At 40.5% G+C, this 13,155-nt stretch overlaps 1 protein-coding gene across 1 annotated transcript in view; it reads left to right on the forward strand.

The window, feature by feature from the left end:
• Positions 1 to 384: 384 nt before the first annotated feature.
• Positions 385 to 13,155, forward strand: part of UGDH (UDP-glucose 6-dehydrogenase) — a 15,130-nt gene continuing 2,359 nt past the window's right edge. The window contains exons 1-10 of the mRNA XM_009332453.1: positions 385 to 547; positions 2,930 to 3,031; positions 4,390 to 4,590; positions 4,676 to 4,873; positions 5,370 to 5,517; positions 7,249 to 7,343; positions 10,486 to 10,616; positions 11,337 to 11,470; positions 12,637 to 12,728; positions 12,808 to 12,918. Coding sequence (XP_009330728.1) covers positions 386 to 547; positions 2,930 to 3,031; positions 4,390 to 4,590; positions 4,676 to 4,873; positions 5,370 to 5,517; positions 7,249 to 7,343; positions 10,486 to 10,616; positions 11,337 to 11,470; positions 12,637 to 12,728; positions 12,808 to 12,918 — 1,374 coding nt within the window. The 5' untranslated portion in view covers position 385. The remainder of the gene's footprint in view (positions 548 to 2,929; positions 3,032 to 4,389; positions 4,591 to 4,675; positions 4,874 to 5,369; positions 5,518 to 7,248; positions 7,344 to 10,485; positions 10,617 to 11,336; positions 11,471 to 12,636; positions 12,729 to 12,807; positions 12,919 to 13,155) is intronic.

A 13,155-nucleotide genomic window follows, 5' to 3' on the forward strand; every position in this document is an offset into this window, starting at 1 on the left:
GTGGGGCTGCGCCGGTCCCTCCCCCTGTGCGCTGCCTGCAGCAGTGGTCTCTGCTCATGCCTGTTACTATCGTGGCATCTGCAGTTCCTCGGCCTAAGGGGGTGGTATTTACACTGGTAGGCTTCAAAGCGACCGCAGAAAACGCTTCCTCAATGGTCTGTGTGTGCTGGCGCTCCTGGCGTGGGGCAGGCTCCAAAGCCTTCCCGGCGGGAGAGAGCAACTGCAGTTCATTTCAAGAGATCAGCTGTAAGAAAATGTTTCTCTCTGTGGCAGCATAATAAAATCTCAAATCATTAATTCTCTTCTATTTCCTTGAATTGTTGGCCAGTATTTTCATTTATAACTCCTGATTCTCGTTTTTCCCCCTCCTCTTACTAGAGCAATCATGTTTGAAATCAGGAAGATTTGCTGCATTGGTGCTGGTTATGTTGGTGGGCCAACCTGTAGTGTTATTGCCCAGATGTGTCCCAATATCAAAGTTACTGTTGTGGATGTCAATGAGGCCAGAATCAATGCCTGGAATTCAGATACGCTCCCAATCTATGAGGTAAACGTGTGTCACTGTTGTCTCTTCTTCCAGCCAGTGTTGCATTTGCTTCCCTCCCACCACATGGCATTCCCACATGGCCCGCTTCTAAACCTTGATAAGTATAGCACAGTGATGTCCTTCAAAAAGAGTATTCTGGAACAGCTGCTTGTCACTACTGCTCATTAAACCAGATTTTTCAAATAACTTAATATGTCTAGTGCAGGCAGGTATTTAAGGATTATATATGTAAGGAAAAAGGTAACTGTATATATAGTGAATTGTGCTAAATCATGTTGACTTTCTTTTGGGACCTGATTTAATCATAACAGTCTTCTTAATCAGTTATAGATATTATCTGCTGTGTTGTAGCGTAATATGAATGTGTAGTACTAGGCGGTAAGCTTTATTCTCATTCTGAGTACCGCCAAAATACAATCTGTGCTGCCCATCTTAACCGTGTTGTAAGATGGGGACAGTCATGTTTCTGATTCTTTTGTACCATAGACCTCCAATCTGGCCTGGGAAAACTAGGCCAGATAAAAATAATTTTTAAATGTATCACACTGTTACTTCTTCATTAGAGAACTACTTTAATTTGAAGATGTATAAAGCATTTTTCTATTTTGCTTCTCTTAGCGCTTGTTATTTTTCACTCTTTTTTACCCTTAAAGAATAGGTCTCGCTTTCCTTCATTCTTTCATGAGATACAGGTTTTTATAGGTTTGAGCTCTTTTCTTTAGTGAGAGTGAAAAATTATCTTCACTCAGCTCCCAGAGACCAGGCATGTTGCCTGGTACTAACAGTTGCTCTTTTGCTATAAGAAGTCTTCTGAATCCTGTCTGTGCTGTAACACTAATAGAGGTGTGGTGTGGTTTTTTTTTTTTTCCTTCTTAAAACCAAACCTATGCTGTGACTCTTCAAGCAAAGATGAATAGACCTCCTTTGTCACACATATTCAAAGGAAAATATGTATAGTGCTCAGATTAGTGGGTGAGACATGAATAAAGATTATGAAAGCAAATACTTCATTTTCTGGAAACGCTTTGACTGAATGAGTTAAAGTAGGGCTAATCTTGGCATGTTTTTTAAAAAAAAACCCAACGAACTAATAACAAACAAACTTACAACATCTGTTTCCTGGAATGGTGTCCTTTGCTTACAAAGAATGTACAAAAACTGCCAAGAATTAGTTCAGACAGTTATAACATTGAGTCATTGTACAGGGAGGTTTTTTGTATTTTTGTTTTGGGTTTTTTCTTTCCAGTGTCAGAAACTGTCTAGTGGGCTGCCTTTCTATTTACATCCCAGTAAGACCATAGTCAGAACGTTTGATGGGTTGTAACATGTTATTCTGTCTGTGCTGACCTTTGTTTTCCTTTTAAGTAGGTATTTGGTATAAAGTGAGACAGCAAAAAAGTCTTGCATAAGAAAGCTGCTGCTTTGTTTTCGTCTCTCCCTCCAGTGAACCCTTGCCTTTCTGGCACTGACTCAAATAGCTGGTGTCATGATAGGCATGTCTCAAGTTGGAGATTCAATTGCCAGGTTACAGTGTATGACTTTATTTTTCAAACAAAAAGTAAAGGGTTCTTTTATTTTTGACAACTATATCTTAGTTAAATCATTTTGTAGACCATTCTAATACAGAGGATTGCTCATGTACACGTGGCCTCCTGCTCCTCTTGTCTGTGTGAAGATGTTAAGGGAAGGGAAAGTGTTCTGGCATAGTATGTGTCTCTTGAAAGAATCTCATCAGATCGTGCCTGTGATTCTTCCATGCTGCAAGTGTGGTGCCATAAGTTTAACCTGGTCCAAACATGAGTGGTTGCCAAAAGGAGTGGTCTTTATCTCTTGCGTGTCTCCGCTGCCTTTCTTTCACTGGATCTGGGCTTGCTAATTTGGTGGAAGACTTCTTTGTGGGTTTTTTGGTGCTGAATCAGTTTTAGATCTGATGTTGGGGAGATCATGGGATGTGTAGCTGAGGGAAAAGGAGAGTTGGGACCACCTCTTTTGTTTGCAGCCTAGGTAATATTATAAGACTTTGCTTCTTGAATCTACTTAACCTCACTCTATGGGTATTTCTTTAGTTGTTGCTTGTTGTAATAGAATTGAGCGTGGGAATAACTGGAGTCTAAAATCTGGTTGTGCAAATAGCAATTCAGTGTGGCTGAAAGCTTCGAGACAACATTTTGAGTGTTTTGAATAAGAAAGGGCTTTATTTTCTTTTGCTGTGTAAATCTACAGAAGCTTTACTTTACATCTGGCAGACTAAAAACATTCCACACTGAGGGGAAAAAAAAAAGTCTTTCTGTATCTGAAATGATATGCTGTTTGTTTGGACATGCAGTTTACTGTTCTTCTAACTGCATTAACCTTAAGTGCTTTTTTCCTGCTTTTTTTCAGCCAGGGTTAAAAGAAGTCGTAGAATCCTGTCGAGGAAGAAACCTCTTCTTTTCCACCAGTATTGATGATGCCATTAGAGAAGCTGATCTTGTATTTATTTCTGTAAGTTTAGGGGGAGAAGGTGGTTGTGTGTGTGTTTGACTCTTTTTTTCTTTCTTACCAAGTCGTAATGTTGCTCTTATGTTAGGAAGAGGCCTTTGTTTTGTCATATAGATTCAGTTAGTAATGTTGTGTCACTGTCAGTTTTCTCCTTGTCTTTCTGTGTACTGTGGGAAAAGTGTTAGGTAAGCTTTTTATTTTATTTTTATCTGTTTCTTGTAGTCAGTAGAACGTTTGACAAATGAACAGGCTCTAAGTCAAAATGATAATGTTGATGTTTAGCTTGGTTAGATGTATGGCGTCTTAGAGCAGAATATAGTGCAGATCTGTCATTGCAGTGTGCTACTGAAATCTATGGGACTTGAATAATATTGGTACGGTTCCTAGATAGAGGTACAAAGTCATACACTGATTATTGGGTTACAAAGATGACTTACTTCTAAAGCTTTTAAAAAACAGTGTATTAATGGAAGAGGGGTTGGCTTCAATATTTTTCTAGCTTTAATATTTCTAAGCTGTTGACACCACTAGGAAGAGGATCCAGTCAAGCATGAACAGTATGTCCTTTTGTAATCTGGAAGGTTGTTCCTAATGCAGAATCCAAAAGAACTGATTGCTATTCATCTTGGTAGGCCACAGTTGAGTTATTTTTGTTACTTAAGTCCTCTTTTCTTGAGAGCTCCTCTTTAAGGCACCTCAGTACAGAGCTCTCCTTCTGCTAGTATTTTTTTTCTCCATTCACTAAGTCTAAAATGAATGCTGCTTGGCTGGATGACTGCCACCTGTCCTTGGCTTAAAACGTGCTGTTGTGTTTTACATGTTGTTGCCATTTCTTTCAGTTTGTAATGAAAAGGACCCTCTGTCTTAATCTAAATGACGTATTTTCCCTCATGTTGCCTTTTCTGTGTACTTCAGTATAGCAATTTTCAGCAGCTCTGCACTTAGGTTTCACTGCAAAGTGGGTTTAAACCATAATTGCCTCACTATCTGCAAGATTCTTATAATGTGAATTTTCACACTACTAATGTGGGGCAGGAAACAAAAGGTGTAATCATGAAGAAATTACTGGTGTTTCCAGAATAAGGACTAAGTTTCACCGAAGCCTGCAGAGCTGCTATGAATTGCTCTTGTTTAAATTCTGTTTGAATAGAGGCCAATGAGCTTTCTTTAGAAGACAAAATGGGTAACTGAGAAAGCTAATAGCTGTTCATCTGATAGGGTAACTAGAATAATTCTGGGGTAGAAGCAAGCTGGACTCTGGGAAGGAAGGTGTCTGTCATTCTTAACGATTTCACCTCGTCAGTACCGCTTGTGTTAAGAGACCTGTAATATTTCTTCCCCCTCCATGTATTTGTAACTAGGTTAACACTCCAACAAAGACCTATGGGATGGGAAAAGGCCGAGCAGCTGATCTGAAATACATTGAAGCTTGTGCTAGGCGAATTGTACAAAATTCAAATGGCTATAAAATTGTCACTGAGAAAAGCACGGTTCCAGTACGTGCTGCAGAGAGCATTCGTCGAATATTTGATGCTAATACGAAGCCTAACTTGGATTTGCAGGTAAGCATAATGTTTGAGTTGTGTGTTTAAAGGCTGGTTGTTGCTTTTGGCTTTTATCTGTTGTTCTTTATTTCTGTGCCTGTAGGTGCTGTCTAACCCAGAGTTCCTTGCAGAAGGAACAGCCATCAAGGACCTGAAGAACCCAGACAGAGTGCTTATCGGTGGAGATGATTCTCCAGAGGGACAGAAAGCTGTCCGTGCTCTTTGTGCTGTTTATGAGCACTGGGTGCCCAAAGAAAAAATCCTCACAACCAATACCTGGTCATCAGAACTTTCTAAACTGGTTAGTGTTACTCACTGCTGTTGTCTACAATGAGCAAAGGGTGTAACTGAGATAAAGCTCAGAAGCAGGAGTTCACTGACACTGAGTGATGCAGCTAGGAAAGACAGACAGGGCTGGGAGGACCCAGTATATATGTCAAAGAATATTCATCTCTTCCAATTATCTCAGTTGAGCTAATAGATGATACCAACTCTCCATGAAATCCTTCTCTTAGTTTTATTGCTGTGTTATTTATTACTAAGAACAAACCTCCAGTGCTGCAGAAACTGGTTACCGTCATAAAATGTTTCAAACTCTGCAAGCTAAGCATTACATTATTTTGCTTAGATCCCATTAACTGGCATTGATGTATTACAAAATGGTAACATAACTAGTTTATCTCAACAAAGGTACATAGATACTAAAGTAATCCTTCCAGCAGTAACTCCCTTCAGTCTGTGGGCATCTTGGTTTCTGGAAGAATCAAGTTCTCTTTACTATGTTTTTTTATTTACAGGCAGCTAATGCTTTCCTTGCCCAAAGAATCAGCAGCATTAACTCAATCAGTGCTCTGTGTGAAGCTACAGGAGCAGATGTTGAAGAAGTAGCAAGAGCTATTGGAACAGACCAAAGAATTGGAAATAAGTTTCTCAAAGCCAGTGTTGGTAAACAAAAAATTCTTTTTTTAATTCTGGCCTCCTGTTTAATAGTGCAATAGATCTACTAGTAGTGTTTTCAAGTGATCTGATACTCTAAAGTCTTCTACAGCATGACTCTCTGAAAATATTGCTGTAGAGTGCTAGCATAAATCAGTTTTTCTGGTAAAATATTTAAGACTGAGGTTGCTTTAGACCCTGGCAATCTGAAACCCGAGAGTTCAGAGTTATCTTGCCTGGGACACTGGAAAGAGAAGTGGCAACTTTATTTTTTTGAAGCATCACTGGTGATAGTGCTCTCCAAGATGTCTTCCCAATTGTAACTGCTGCAGTTTTGTTAGGGAGTTGCTGCCAGTGGCCTGAGGAATGGGATGCGTCTAGGTCAGAATGTGTGATGGCAACTTCTAATTTGTAGGATGAATTCAGTTCTTTAGATTTACTAGAGTAAGATGTGATAAAGTGGTGATCAGTACAACAAACTTTGAAACTTACAGAGCAAGACTAAAGCCTATCTGTATGGCTACAGTCTTCATGCTAGAAAGAGAAAGTGTGACTTTAAAATAACCTTATTGAATATAACCTCTCCTAGAGTTTATGGAAAAGTGAAAAGTAGATAGCAAATACACTACCAAAATTCCTCTTAGGGTTATTATAATTCCTTCTACAATTCTTTTGCTATATTTAGCATTGGTGCAGCCTCACCTTGAGTCCTGTGTGCAGTTCTGGGCCCCACAATTTAAGAAGGATGTGAAGGTCCTTGAATGTGTCCAGAGGAGGGCCACAAAGCTGGTGAAAGGGCTGGAAGGAATGTCCTCTGAGGAGCGGCTGAGGACTTTGGGCTTGTCTAGTTTGGAGAAAAGGAGGCTGAGGGGTGACCTCATTGCTCTCTACAGCTTCCTGAGGAGGGGAAGTGGAGAGGGAGGTGCTGATCTCTTCTCCCTGGTATCCAGTGACAGGACGTGTGGGAATGGTTTAAAGCTGCACCAGGGAAGGTTTAGACTGGACATGAGGAAGCATTTCTTTACCGAGAGGGTGGTCAAACACTGGAACAGGCTTCCTAGAGAGGTGGTCGATGCCCTAAGCCTGTCAATGTTTAAGAGGCATTTGGACAATGCCCTTAACAACATGCTTTAGCTTTTAACTTAACTGCCCTGAATTGGTCAGGCAGTTGGACTAGATCGCTGTAGGTCCCTTCCAACCGAAGTACTCTCTTGTCAATGTGTTGCTTCTGAGACTGTGCTGAGCAAAGTTCTGGGGGTCAAGGATCCTTCTAATTGTCTCAGTTCTCCCTTAGGTGTGGTGATCTTTGGTTCTTGGCAATGATTGGATACCCATTTGGGGACGGGGGAGGAGAGAACCTAATCTTAACATGCTTGTTCTGAGAAATATTAATCTAAATATCTAGGTGGGGGGTGAGCAAACCCAGGAGCTTGTCCACCCACTTGTAATAAGATAGTCCCTAGTTTTTTATTACTATGTGTTTCCCTGAGGCTGGGTTAAAATTTCCATTGACTTCAGTGGGACCTGAAGCAGATTTTAGGGCTTCTGTAACTGACAAAGTAAGTAGGTCCAGGAACGGCATTTTGTGAGATTCGTAAGGTTTTCATTTGCTAGCAGTGAAATACTGGACAAAAAATTATAATGCTGACTATGTCAATGATTGCCAAAAACTACCTGATTCCAAAGATTGGGTTAGAATAGTACCTTAGTCACCTGTAAAATAACCATTTTCTCTTTCAGGGTTTGGAGGTAGCTGTTTTCAGAAGGATGTCTTGAATTTAGTGTACCTCTGTGAGGCACTGAACTTACCTGAAGTAGCCCGCTATTGGCAACAGGTACAAGTTCTTCGCCTTTTTTTTTTTTTGAGGGGGATGGTGTTTCTTCAGCACTCAGCTTTCAGGCATTGAGCTTTTGAGCATTGTCCACATATAAACTTTGTTTTGGCTTTAAGGAGCAGATACTTTAATGCTGATCATCTTTACGTTTTAGGGCCCTCAGCCTAACACTGGCATTTGATTCTTGTGGGTGCTTAGGCTTTTTTGGGGTGAATTGTCTGGATAAATGGATTGGGAAGTTGTCTAGCAGTAGAAAATGTGAAGTACAAGCATGTCTGGACTCCTGTCTTCCTCTTGCACTTGGTTATCTCTGTCCACTTTGAATACAGAGCTTATGATCTTTTCCTCAGGGTCTACTTTTGCAGTTTCTTTTCTGAAGGAACTCCCCAGAACTTGCTATTCTTTTAAATAAACATCGTTGCTGCTGTTTCCTGGTTAATGTTAGGAATGGTTGGGAAGATGTGAATGCTCTCAGGTGAGGCACCAATGCAGCAGTACCAGGATGCTCAGTCTGTACTAGCAAGAGTTTCCCTATTAACCAGTGAAAGCACCTCACCCCTCTTCCCAGTCCTGACTGAGAAAGCAGCTTTGACGTGTGTGGTATGGTCAGAAGAGCAGCTTTAGTTTATTGTCCTGATTTAGGCTGTGGTGATCAAGTACAAGGCTGCCTAGCAGATGACCCCAGAATACCAAGCGTGTGATTTGCCTACCTCATTAGCAGCTTTCCTTTTCTTTTTTCAATCTTCCTTTTGGCTAGCTTTTCCCCCCCTCACTCTTCCCCATCCCAGTCTGCTGCCAAATAAACAACCTGCCCATAATTACTTTTTCATCATTGGTCAGTTGTGCCACATCCATACTGAAGTTCAGTATTTCTTATACCATTACCTAGGTTGTCATGGCCACATGGTACTGTTGATGCGGTTATCTAGGCTCTGTTGGCTTTGCAAGGTTCTATTCCCTAAAAGGTCCCTAATACTCCCTTCCAATTATCTGAAGCTTGGCTGGATCTCACTAATAACTCCTCCCTAACCACTTGTAAAACTCAGTCATCCCTCAGTGCTATCTGTGACTTTTGTCAGCTTCTTACATTATCTGTGATATCCAGTGGCTTTCTACATCCTATTCAGATAGTTTAACCACCAATGAAAGGCTAGTCAGCAGCTTAGTTACTTGCTTGCAACTATAACTCTTACATCAATTGCATGGGACAAGGAAGACATGGGGTTTATGCTGTCTGCCTCTGAAGAGGTTCAGATTGACATCTTCCTTAAAAAGCGCACTTCATTAGGATAGTCTAGTCCATGGTGGAAAGGCTTGCAATCCCATCAGTGGAGCTGAGACTAGCATACTGCATGAACCTTACGTAAGCATCCAGGTGAGGTTTGGTTCAGTGTAGGACTTGGATGCATTGGCAGAGTAGGAAAGAGAAGGAGCTCAAGGTTCTGGTACTTGCTTCAAGAACTACTGCTTTTACTGAGTATGAGATGTAAGCAGACAACAGGCAATACCTGGAGCAGCAGGAGCTGCAGGAACTAATCATGTTACTTCAATGATAATCTGATGAATAGGGAAAATTAACTGTCTTGAAAGAGACAAATTGGTTTGGCTCTGTCCTTTGAGATCATAAGGGTCGTTCTCAAAACACAACCTACTTGGTATCTTGGCAACCCAAAGGCATAGGAACACTTGGGCTTTGCTCTGTGTGGAGGTGTTTTTTCATTTAACAAAAGCCTAAAATGTTGCATTGTTAATGTAAACAAACTAGTTTAAAATGCTTTTAATGCTTTTATGCTATCTTACTCTGTTTTAAGAGCAACTCTTTGCAGTGTTTCTAGATGGTTTATTAAGGTGTGGACAAATCAGTAAGAACAGCTGCTGCAGAGTTAGGATAAGGTAGAGTGCTGTGTTCATGTAGCGCAACCCCTTACCTGCACCTCCTGCTTCCTCAGAGCACTGTCATCTTGCAGAGGTCTATCTGCCCCAGCCCACACTGGTCAAGTCATGTCATGCACACACATGGGCACCTGTATAAGCCACTGTGTGAAGTCCTTTTGTGGCCTGAGCACTGCACTGTCAGCAGCTCATCCCAGTGCATGCACGTGGGAGACCTCAGACCAGTCTGAGGACAGGGTGCAAATTCTGGAGGATATGCTGATCAGAGCAGACCTAGAATCCTAACTTTTATTCTCTCTGGCCTTTAGACAGGACAGGGCTCTCTAATACTGAAGTCTTTATTCCTTGAAAACATACCTACAGAAAGAAATGTGTCCCTCTTACACTGTAAACTGTTACCTTTGTTCCCCATCACCACCCTGTTGAATTGCATAAATCTCACTGCTTGTATTTCTTTTCTTCAAATAAACCCGGTTCACCAATATCCTTCTACTGTATAGTTATACCTTATGTTTCATAGGCTGCTGCTGTTAATTCTTGATTTGGGTTGAAAGTCTCAAAACCGAGAGGGAAGTGTAGTTATTTCCAGTCCACACTGAACATTGACTAGGTGGGGGAACCTACCTTTCCTATTCTACTAGTGATCCAGTGTCCTCTGTGTGTTAAGGGCTGGAGATCAAAGTATGAAGCAGGCTGGAAGGAAGTACAGGAACAATCTGAGTGAGTGAGCCCACTTTCATGTAATAACAAAAGTGAGGCACTTAAAAATCTGGTTTAACCGCACTAGTTTTGTGTATTGAAATCTGTTAGTGTGGATTTAAAAGGCTAAAAATGTTCCCACAGTTGTTATACATGGCATGTAAAGAAGTATAGGTCTGGCAATGGGATGTCCCTGTGACGTCAAGTACTCTAACTGAAATTGCTTTCCACGTTTCTGCCTAGAATACAATAAGTTGTAGATCTAAAAAAAAAAGCAATTGGAAAAAATCCTAGCCTTTGAACTAGATAATGCATGATAGTATGTGTGTATATGCATCTACAGTGATTGATTAAAATAGTTAATTTATCAAATTCTGAGACAAATCCTAAATTTCTTTGGATTACTTATGATATTGAGTAAAAATACTTAGCTTTCTCTTTTAAGCTTCTATTAAACTTATGTGTAGGTAGCTTGGCTTGATTGTTAATAGAATCTGTTTATAGTTTAAAATGGCTCCCTTCTGTACCATCATGTTTTATATAATTTCAGGTAATAGACATGAATGATTATCAGAGAAGAAGATTTGCTTCCCGCATTATTGACAGCTTGTTCAATACTGTCACTGATAAGAAGATCGCTATCTTAGGGTTTGCATTCAAAAAGGATACTGGGGACACAAGGTAAGAAAGCGAATTCAGTTCACTAATGTGGATTCCCTACATGTGTCACCAGCTATGCGGCTAATCCCCCCCCCCCACCCCCCAGTTGAATTGCATTAGTAAAAACAGATCAGATATGGGACCCTTAACCTCTTGTGACTGAATTGGTTTGTAACGAGGATTAGTCTTTCTTAACGGGTGAAACAATTGATCCTTGACCTCTGCAACATACCTGAATCATTCAGAAGCTAGAGCAGATAAGTCTAGTCCTTACTAACTTGCATAAGCAAAGATAGATTTTGACAGAGTCCTTCCATTCTCCACAGAAAAGAGTGCAAACATTTTTGCAACTGGTTCTAAATTGCTATGTGAAGCCGAAGTTTCAGCTTTGTTTCCCAAAGGTGGTTAATTCTGTTTTCCTGTAAAGCTCAAACTGGATACAACTCTGTCCAACTGCAGTTTGTGGGAAATGCTTATAAGCTTGATGCCTTGTTAATTAGGGTCAATAGGAGTCCTGGGGGTTCGTATCTCTCTTGCCATGGCTCAGCAAAAGAGATGTAAACTTGTTTTTCATCTTGGTGTCCCTCAAGTTTTCGAGTTTGCTGCTGGCATGGATTACCACTAAGATGCTTAATGTAAAACTGGTATAAAAGCTCTGGCATTGCATATCATGACACTTGAAGACTTTCACTACTTAGAACATGCCATCTGGGTCTTTAACTGATTGATTCACTTCCCCAGAGAGTCATCCAGTATCTACATTAGCAAGTATTTAATGGACGAAGGAGCAAAGCTCCATATCTATGATCCTAAAGTACCTAAGGAACAAATAATCTTGGATCTCTCACATCCGGGTGTCTCAGAAGATAACCAAGGTAAGAAAGCTCATGTAAACCTTATTTTTCCCCCCCTTCCCTCCCCACCCTATTCTCAAAATACACAAGGTCTGTTTAAACACCATAAATTAATTTTCACATTTTCACCATTGCAATGATGTGCTGTTGGCTACATGTATTAGAGGATTGTCATAGCTCAGAGGATTACTGTAACTCTTCCCCCTTTCCCCATAGCTTTTATCTATAAACGCTAATTCTGTACTATTGTATATTGTTCTTTTGATAAATATTCATTTGAATACATGCAAAGAATTTTCTCTCTGTGTAATTAAAAGGAAGAAAAAGAAGAATGTCTAGAAGTAGGAGAGACTAGTGTTGTTCTGCCAGCTCTTTTGTCCTGAGTCCTATCTTGCCTTAGTTCTTGCTTGCATATCTGAAGTAGGAATAAAGAAATAATTCTGGAATTCACTGTAGATTCTCCCCTCCCCCATATCACTTCCAAATTCATTTGTTCCCTTAAATTCAAGAAGGCTTTAAAGTAATCATCTATGACTAGAAGTTTCTTGGGGAGAAGCAGGGGGTATTTGGGATTTCTGTTTTCTTTCCTTATTGGGGAGGGAGAGAATGGAGATGATGGATGGGGGGAGAAAGATAGGTTGGGCTTCTAGAGGTGAAGAGAATGGAGGAAAATGAGCTGTGATGAAGAAGAGCGAAGGGTGTACATTATTTGACATGCCCTTGAACTAGAGGGGGAGGTGAAGGTTGCCTGTAGGCAGCTGCTGAGGCAGTCAAAGGATGAAGGCAGTCCCTAGTGAGCCCTGTGTATCTTCTCTAGTGTGAACTGAGTGTTAAATAGGAACTGTGATGTGCTGCTATTGTACAGGCAATGACCTTTGTGAGAGTTGGCATTTGAACGCTCCATAGTAACTTGTCATTCTGGAGAAGGTCTTGACTGTTTAAATCAAATTTGAATGCTTAACTTCAAACACTTAAGTGCTCTGACTATTCAGATGCCAGGTACAAGCTGCTTTCATTTAAATAAGTGAAACCAAAGTGACAAGTGTCTTGATAGAAAACATCTCTAGGTGAGTGACTTGAAACTCCTTGTTCTTGTAGGGCAAGGAAGGAGACTCATTTGCTAGGAGCGCACCAGATTGATGCTAAAGATGTGTGCAGAATAAAACTTTATTTACCTTCTTTTACAGTGTCTCGGTTGGTCACTATCAGTAAAGATCCCTATGAAGCCTGTGATGGAGCTCATGCCCTTGTAATTTGCACTGAATGGGACATGTTTAAGGTAAATGTTATCTTCAATTTCAACTAAAGAAAAAAAGAGGAGTGTTGTGCTACTTACAAGCTTTAACTGCCCTTTACAGGAGTTGGATTATGAATGTATTCATAAGAAGATGCTGAAGCCTGCATTTATCTTTGATGGTAGGAGAGTTCTAGATGATCTTCACAATGAGCTACAAGTCATTGGCTTCCAGGTAATCAGCTGGGTGATGCTGCTTCTTATGTTTCTTTCCTTCTGCTCTCTTCCCTCTTGCTCTATCCCTCTGCAATGACTGAGTAGCAAGGGGAAAAAAGCCTCTTCAGGTGAGGATTTAAATCTAAACCTGTGTGTACTTAAGTCTCTTCACTAGTGCTGTCTTCCTGCATTACCTTACTATTTTCATAGACCGCTCTGTTAAAATCTAAGCTACATCAGACTATGCCATCAACAT

Source organism: Pygoscelis adeliae, unplaced genomic scaffold, assembly GCF_000699105.1.
Source record: "Pygoscelis adeliae isolate BGI_AS28 unplaced genomic scaffold, ASM69910v1 Scaffold59, whole genome shotgun sequence".
In the NCBI taxonomy this organism is placed as follows: domain Eukaryota; kingdom Metazoa; phylum Chordata; class Aves; order Sphenisciformes; family Spheniscidae; genus Pygoscelis; species Pygoscelis adeliae.